Source organism: Vanellus vanellus (genome assembly GCF_965231255.1).
Source record: "Vanellus vanellus genome assembly, chromosome: 1".
Taxonomy (NCBI): domain Eukaryota; kingdom Metazoa; phylum Chordata; class Aves; order Charadriiformes; family Charadriidae; genus Vanellus; species Vanellus vanellus.
This window is the reverse complement of record NC_138905.1, coordinates 25,147,551-25,156,051: the sequence shown is the minus strand read 5'-3', so window position 1 is coordinate 25,156,051 and position 8,501 is coordinate 25,147,551. Positions and strand designations below refer to the sequence as shown.

At 43.0% G+C, this 8,501-nt stretch overlaps 1 protein-coding gene across 1 annotated transcript; it reads right to left on the bottom strand.

The window, feature by feature from the left end:
• Positions 1–2,619: 2,619 nt before the first annotated feature.
• On the bottom strand, positions 2,620–8,304 carry NDUFA5 (NADH:ubiquinone oxidoreductase subunit A5). Its single transcript, XM_082482652.1, has 5 exons — positions 8,025–8,304; positions 7,476–7,520; positions 5,745–5,861; positions 4,961–5,026; positions 2,620–2,828 (listed from the first exon to the last, which is right to left on the bottom strand). The coding sequence occupies exons 1-5, from the start codon at positions 8,250–8,252 to the stop codon at positions 2,727–2,729; spliced, it is 558 nt and encodes a 185-aa protein (XP_082338778.1). The 5' UTR covers positions 8,253–8,304; the 3' UTR covers positions 2,620–2,726.
• Between the last annotated feature and the right edge of the window lie 197 nt (positions 8,305–8,501).

Genomic DNA, 8,501 nt, shown 5'->3' with positions numbered 1-8,501 from the left:
GTGAGTCTTCCAGCCCACTACAGGAAAAACAGACTACGCTCACTCCACAGAACCATTTTAGAGGTGAAATATACAGTTCTGTGTCACAACTGGACCTGCTGGAGCGTGTCCAGAGGAGAGCCATGAGGATGATCCAAGAGCCGGAGCACCTCCCCTAGGAGGAGAGGCTGAAGAGTTGGGGCTGTTCAGCCTGGAGAAGAGAAGGCTCTGAGGAGATCTTATTGCGGCCTTCCAGTACCTAAAGGGGGCCTACAGGAGAGCCGGGGAAGGACTTTTTACTGGGGCACGTAGTGATAGGACAAGGGAGAATGGCTTTAAACTGGAAGAGGGTGGGTTTAGATTGAACATTAGGAAGAAGTTTTTCACTTTGAGAGTGGTAAGGCACTGGAACAGGTTGCCCAGAGAGGTTGTTGAGGCCCCATCCCTGGAGGTGTTCAAGGCCAGGCTGGATGTGGCCCTGGGCAACCTGGTCTAGTGGGAGGTGTCCCTGACCATGGCAGGGGGGATTGGAACTGGATGATCTTCAAGGTCCTTTCCAACCTAAACCATTCTATGATTCTATGAACTCCGGGAGATTCCTGAAAAAAAAAGTTGTATTTCAGCAGGTACTGAAATTATATCTATACCCAGTAACAGTATGCCATGATCACTGTTACCAGGTTTCACAGACATTATTAAGCATTTGAACACACACCTCCTTCTCGTTCTAGTTGCCAGCTAGGGTTAAACCACCATACCACCAAAAGAAGGGCAGAAGTTTCCTGTTACTGCTGTTAATGGTCTTTTTTCTAAAACCTGGATTGAACTTCAACTCGGGGTAGAATAGGACCAGCAGTAACTTCATAGATACTATGTAATTTTGTGCCACTGTCACTACTACATAGTCAACTTGATTAAACAAACTCACTTTCTGTTTCTAAGACCATTTTTCTTTTTTTTCTAATGAAATAGCAAACATGCTGTAAATAAATTAAAAAAAAAAAAAGCGGCTTTCACTTATCTCCCTTTGAACACCACCATCAGAAATTCTGTCAGATGAAAACAGTGTCCTGTTCAGAACCCACCCACTCAAACCAAAGGAAGCAGCAGAGAGATCATGTTAGGGATAACAAAAACCCTGGTACTGCTGCTACAGTAGTAGCAAAAGGGAGAGGATGTGAAGGTGAAACTCAGTTTTAAAAGACCAGATATCAAATTTCAGCAGCAATGGGCCAACAAAGCGATACGTCCTCTCCCCTGCAACACAACTCTCGAGCTTATGGGACAGCTACTGCAAGTCACATGACAAACACAGCCTTAGAAGCGGAGAAAATAACTGAGCAAAAAGAGTTCAGCTAATGTCCCAGTTACAAAAGAGTAGAAAGAATTCCGATAGCTGTCACCATATTCTGGCAACTTTTTTCCCCCCCCTCTAAGTATTGCATGCCAATGTCATTCATACTAACTTCGGGGTGTTTTGTTTATTTTTTATTTTGCTTCCTCTCGCATCAGCTTGATACTTATTACCTACAACCATTCATCTTTGTTTCTCATCTGACATCATTCACCCTCATTCAAGTTTATAAACCTTTAGTATTTCCCATGTGAAAACTGTTTGCTAACTTTAGCAAAGTCCTCTTCTAGAATGCCATCTAGTGGTTTTATCTCAGAAGAGACAAGCTTCTACCATTTTCAAGACTGAAAAAGCCTTCAAAACCAACCAATGAAGCAAAACATTTTCCACTTTTTCAATTTTCAAAATTTAAAAGTTTCTGTAATTATAGTAATAACAGTTGGAAAAAATAATGCTAAAGAATGCAGTGAAAATAGTTACTAGTCAACACATTAGCTGTACTTATTGGTTTTTTCTGTCCTACTCCCTTAACATCTTGATTGTATGAAATAGTATATAAAGATGTCATTAATCACTAATAATAATGATGTCACAGGTAAACTTATAGGCCTAATGACTATGAAAAACCAGCTATGACAAAGTACGTAATGTAATACAGTGCAGCGGTACTCTATCAACGTTTAACAAACTGCAGATTTTTGTCATACGGCTATAGCCTTATCTTTAAACTTGCCAAAACTTTATTAATGGTACTGAAAAAATGTGAGTAAAGGCAAACTCGCACAGTACCCTTATATCTAGTTTGGATATTTTAATTGGGGCTTATAAGCTTAAATCTGTAAACAGAAGTTTTCAGAAGAGGCAAGCACCATTTCCATTTAAATGTTTGAAAGAACCTAGCTAGCTGTGTCAAAAAAGATCCACTTTTTTTTTCATATTACTAAGTAATATTCAAGGTCTGAAACAGTAATATACAAATAAATCTATAAAGTATATATGTTTACATACAAACCCTTTGTAAGACCCCAATACTACAATTTGTGCCATGTGTGCTCAGTATGGTGACCTACCAAGAATCCTGCTCCTGTTGTCACCTGAAGGGACTGTCCTTCCTTCTCCCCCTCACCCCTCCAACCTTGGCTCTTCCCAGTGCTTCCCCCGAGCCACAGTCAAGGTTGTACAACAAGTTGTACAACAGCTGAAAAGAATTTTCTTAAAACCGATCTTGCAAAAAATTGGAAGCAGTCTTTAGATTGCTAAATATAAGTGGACATTAGGACAAAATGTTTTTATGAAGTTCTTATAATCTTTAATTTAAAGACAACATTCAGTAACAATAGATTAATTTTAACTTTTTTTTTTTTACTTTAAAGAGGATATACCCTTTTGAAAATTATATTGGCCATCTCCACTGGTCAGAAGGAGGTTCTTCAACTAGAGGCTCCCATGGTTTCCACTGTATCATTTTTCTTGCCAGGGAAAGCTCCTTTTCAGCCTGTTAATAAACACCATACACGAATTCTTAAATTCTATACAGTTGCCAAAGTATTAAATTACCTCTATTTCAGTTCGTTATCTCAGTGACATCACTACCTATCACAGTCAGGGACTACCACAAGTTTCACGTGTAAATATCAAAAGAAACCATGTGTTTGGGGCATTTTGTTTTTTGTTTTTAAAAAACATACTGAATCACCCAGAGTCTCTTCACCTTGTCACTTTCAATGACAACTTAATGATATTTTTCTCTCTATTTGGATTATCCCCCAATATTAATCAATCATCTGCCCTTTGCACCGATTTAGACTCTGTAAGAAGCAATGTAGGTATACATGGTATATATGTAAGCATAATACTGTATACACACATTAATTGTGTGTAGGTTTTAGCATGGTCACCTCAATCGCTATATGACAATTAATTTTCAGATTTATTTTGTTTGACTGACTGTTTTGCAGCGAGACCAGCTGAGGAACCTGAAGGTGCACAATTCCATGGGACCTGACGAGATTAATCCATGGGTCCTGAGGGAACTGGCAGATAAAGTTGCCAAGCCATTATCCACCATATTTCAGAAGTCATGGCAGGCCAGTGAAGTTCCCACTGACTGGAAAAGGGGAAACATAACCCCCATTTTTAAAAAGGGTAAAAAAGAAGACCTGGGGAACTACAGGCTGGTAAGCCTCAATTCTGTGCTCGGCAAGATCACGGAGCAGATCCTCCTGGAAACTCTGCTACGGCACATGGAAAATAAGGAGGTGATTGGTGACAGCCAACATGGCTACACTAGCAGCAAATCATGCCTGACAAATTCGGTGGCTTTCTATGATGGCATTACAGCATTGATGGATAAGGGGAGAGCAACATCTACCTGGACTTGTGCAAAGTGTTTGACACCGTTCCACACGACAACCTGGTCTCTAAATTGGAGAGACAAGGATTTAACCAATGGACCACTCGGTGTACAAGGAACTGGCTGGACAGTCACACTCAAAGAGTTGAGGTCAACGGCTCCATGGCCAAGTGGTGAGCAGTGACAAGTGGTGTTCCTCGGGGGTCACTACTGGGACCAGTATTATTTAACACCTTTGTTGGTGTTATGGATGTTGGGATCAAGTGCACCCTCAGCAAGTTTCCCGGTGACACCAAGCTGTGTGGAGCACTTGGCACGTTGGAGGGAAGGGATGCCATCCAGAGGGACCTGGAAAGGCTTGAAAGGTGAGCCTGTGCAAACCTCATGAAGTTCAACAAGGTCAAGTGCAAGGTCCCGCATGTGGGCCTGGGCAATCCCATATACAAATACAGGCTGGGCGGAGAATGGATTGAGAGCAGCCCTGAGGAGAAGGACTTGGGGGTGTTGGTTGATGAGAAGCTCAACGTGAGCTGGCAATGTGTGCTTGCAGCCCAGGCGGCCAACTGCATCCTGGGCTCCATCAGAAGCGTGGTCAACAGGTTGAGGGAGGTGATTCTGCCCCTCTACTTTGTTCTTGTGAGATCACACCTGGAATATTGCATCCAGCTCTGGAGCCCTCAACACAAGAAGGACGTGGACCTGTTGGAGTGGGTCCAGAGGAAGGCCACAAAGATGATCAGAGGGTCAGAGCACCTCTCCTATGAAGACAGGCTGAACGAGTTGGGGTTGTTCAGCCTGGAAAAGAGAAGGCTCTGGGGAGACCTTATTGCAGCCTTTCAGCATCTGAAGGGGGCTGATAAGAAAGCTGGAGAGGGTCTTTTTACAGTGGTAGGTAGTGATAGGATGAGGTGGAATGGCTTCAAACTGGAAGAGGGTAGATTTAGATTAGATATCAGGAAGAAATTTTTCACTCAAGAGTGGTGAGACACTGGAACAGGTTGCCAAGAGAAGCTGTTGAGGCCCCATCCCTGGAAGTGTTCAAGAACAGGCTGGACAGGGCTTTGAGCAACCTGGTCTAGTGAGAGGTGTCCCTGCCCATGGCAGGGGAGTTGGAACTAGATGATCTTTAAAGGTCCCTTCCAACTTAAACCATTCTATGATTCTATGAAAGGAAGATATGGAAAACTGCCATTTTTCTGAACAGAAGCTCAGCCAAAGGAACACTGAAAACCACTGCTCCCGTTTGTACCTAAACTTAAATTTCCCCGCTTTACCTGTACAATGACTTCTTCTATATGACCACTATTCAGTTTGTCCTGTAGCTTTTGCACATCAGTCTCCTGTGTATTCAAATACATATAAATACATGCTTAGTTTTACTGAGAAGTAGAAAGCCTAGATAAAGCATGAAAACAGTGATTTAACCAGATCACACTCTAGTCTTCCTCAAAGCCACCATCAAATTAGCTGGCTTCTGTCATTTTACATTATCAAAGAAGTCTCACACACTTTTCGTGTTGAAAACAAACATCAAACTCTCAATGATAAATACAAAACCCATGTACTATTTAATGTCATCCAAAGAAGCATTAGCAGCTAAGGGATTTAGTATGTATCTTGAAAGAAAATTTTGATCTTAGCTTTTTATAAAATGACATGCAACCTTCCAGTTACCACCTTAAATACACAATACCAGTATTGCATGGTTCAGTGTACCAAAAAGTGTTTTAAAGTGTCGAAGGCAGGGATTGAGCTAAAATACTACACTGGTAAGAGCACATGCGTTTTTTTGTGTGAGTGTGTGGAAATTACCACTGTTGTACAAATCTTAAAAAAAACCCACCCTGTTTTCTTCTAATTTTCACAGAGAAGATCAGTAAGAAATTGACAATTCTTTTTAATATACCATCAAAATATTCCAGTCAATAACAAAAATAAACCTCAAGACTTCAATTATTTCTGAATTGATACCTTAAAGTTACATATACTCCTGGAAAACAAGCCAGTCATTTTGAAAATCATTCATGTGTGATACTTATGAAGCAGCACTGCACTTACCGTTTGCACCAAATTAAATTGCTGATTCACAATCTGCTCAGTGTATTTCCTATACGCTGCATCTTTGGGAATCTTTTGCAGGACACCAAGGATTTTTGTGTACAGTATTCGCAGGCGCTGAAGTGATCACAAGACATGGTTAAAATACACAACTAGAATTATTTAACTTCCTGTCCTACTTAACCTACTAGCTAACTATCTATACACAAAATTCAGAGGGCTATGCTATTCAATCCAGAAATGTAGGATTAACAAAATAACTAAGTCTGAATCACAGAACTCTGTCTTGGGTAAGACTGGGATTTATCAGGACTGGGATGTTACCACTGTCAGACTCCTCCAAGAAAAAAAAGCTGTGATTTGAACTACATTTGAAACAAAAGTAGTACACAGAGAGTACACAGAAGTACACAAAAACAAACAAACAAAAAAGCTGTGTTTCTAATACTAACCATAGTTTTTTATAAGAAGATTAAAATTCATGTCTAAACCGTCAGTTTCTGAAAAAATTACCTGGGAAAGATATAAAGAAGCACATAAGCTACCGAAGCATAACTAAATTTTTTTGGCACATCTCCTCATGCTAGTGCAAATTTCTGAGCGACAGACAGACTTAAATCAAACCTGAAACTTTTATTGCTTTAAATGCAGTGATAAAATACACATTTGGGTGAAAAAATTGAAGCTTTTGGGCCATACTTTGACTGTGTAACTGTATCTAACTGAAGGTGAATGGATGTCCTATAGGAATAATAAGAAATAGAAGCAGAGTACTGCAGTCAAAGAAATACAAAGAAGAAAAAAACAGGAAACGAAAAGGGGGCTGGCACTGAATCTATACTTCAAATAAAGCATTGTTGATTTCTTTAATCTTGGCTTTAAGTCACTGAAAAACCCAAAATTTATGAAGTTCACCCAGAAGGTGTCTGACAAGGCTGTAGACTGAGCTAGAATCATTTGTACAGAACAATAACAATTTTTTCAATGGTTGGTTTTGACACTATTTGTAACTTTTGGTGGCAAAAGCATTTTTGAAATAAAATTGTTGCATAACAAAAGCACAGAGAAATTAGAGAATTACTGAAGTCCTTTCAAAGCTAGTGCCTCATGAGTAAGCAAACAAGATGTGGCAAACATGCCTTCATTACTGAGCCTGAGGATGCAAAAAGTACCCAATTGCTAAAGAACCACCTAATCTGTTTCCTGAGAACTACTTAAGTACCCTAATCTCAACAGTGCTTGCCATCACAGGGGCTTGATGTGGCTTTGTACCACGTGGTTAGCCTCTATCATGTAAGACTAGCCTATCCCCTTAGTACAGGTATAAGTTATTTTAGTACTTGTTAGAAACACAACATAGCAAAGCAGCAAAAATCTGTATGCTTCTGACACTGAAATTACATTTATGAAGAACTGAATTTAAAGAGTTCTTTGCTTTTGCGTTAGAGATGCGAAAACGAAATCAAAAACTGGTTCATAAAAGTACTTACACAAAGGAAGTTCTTGAAATCAGCACATGCAACATAAAGTACACACACAAAATAAATCCTAATGATATGAATTAAACCTTTTAAGAATTTTTTTCCTTTATCACTTTGGAACATTTTTACACTTTCATTAAATTGGCACTGTTTTAAGGTACCTGGAGTACCTACATATGCAAATATGCAACAAAAAGCTTTGATCTCACTGACAATTTCCATTAAATACAGAACAAGACATGCGACGTACCTCATGAGGGTTTTCAGCTACAGCCAGTCCTACAAGTCCAGTGGTCTGCACAGACAGCATAAACATTTAATATACCTAAGCATCTATTCCCATGCTATCTGATTGTTTTGTTTTGGCTCAGCATACACCTGTCAGGGACCATTCTGTCACACGAGCCTCTGCCTCCCACCACACGCATGCCATCCCACTAATTGGCAGTGTTTTGACCCGCGCACACGAAGGTGAGGGAGAGGGCGAAGAGAAGGAGCAGCTCACATTACAAAGCAGCTGCCGAGAAGCCTTCCCGGTGGGGCGAACTGCGGCGGGTGACCCGCCTCCCTCCTCCCCACACGACGGGCCCACCCCCTCCGCTAAAAGTCGCTGCTGCCCCGCCAGCACCCGCCGCCGGGCCCACCGTCCCCCGCGGGCCGGGCCCCACGCTCCCCTCAGCCTTTTCCTCGCAGGGCGTCCAACCGACTCTCACCCCGCCGCTCACCCCGCCGCTCGGGCACCCCCTACTCTCTCCCCCGCGCAGGAGGAGGAAGCGGCAAGACATCGGCAGCGTCTCACCTTCCTCAGCGCCCCCGCCATGGCTGCGCCAGACGCCCCGCCCGCCACAGCCCTGCGCATGCGCGACGCCGGGCGCCTGCGGTCGCCGGATAGAGGACATGGCGAAGGACGCCGGATTGCGCATGAACCGCGGCCGCATCCACTCCCGGTCCCGGCGGGCAGAGGGCGGAGCGGGTCGGATGGTAGCACAGGCGCATGCGCGAAGGCGTACGGGGTCAGACGACGCATGCGCTGCCGGAGGGCAGTGGGGCGGTGCGCATGCGCAGTATGTAGTCGGGGCGCGGTGCGGGCGGCGAAGGCTGGTCAGGGTGTGGAGGGCGGTGCTGCCGCATGCGGCCCAAGGTGTGGTGGGCCGGGCCGGGCCGGGCCGGGCCTGGCCTGGCCTGGCCTGGCCTGGCCTGGCCTGGCCTGAGGCAGCGGTGACCCACCGTTCGTGCTTTGCTGTCGTTTTAAATATAAACCTGTGTTATGGTAGTG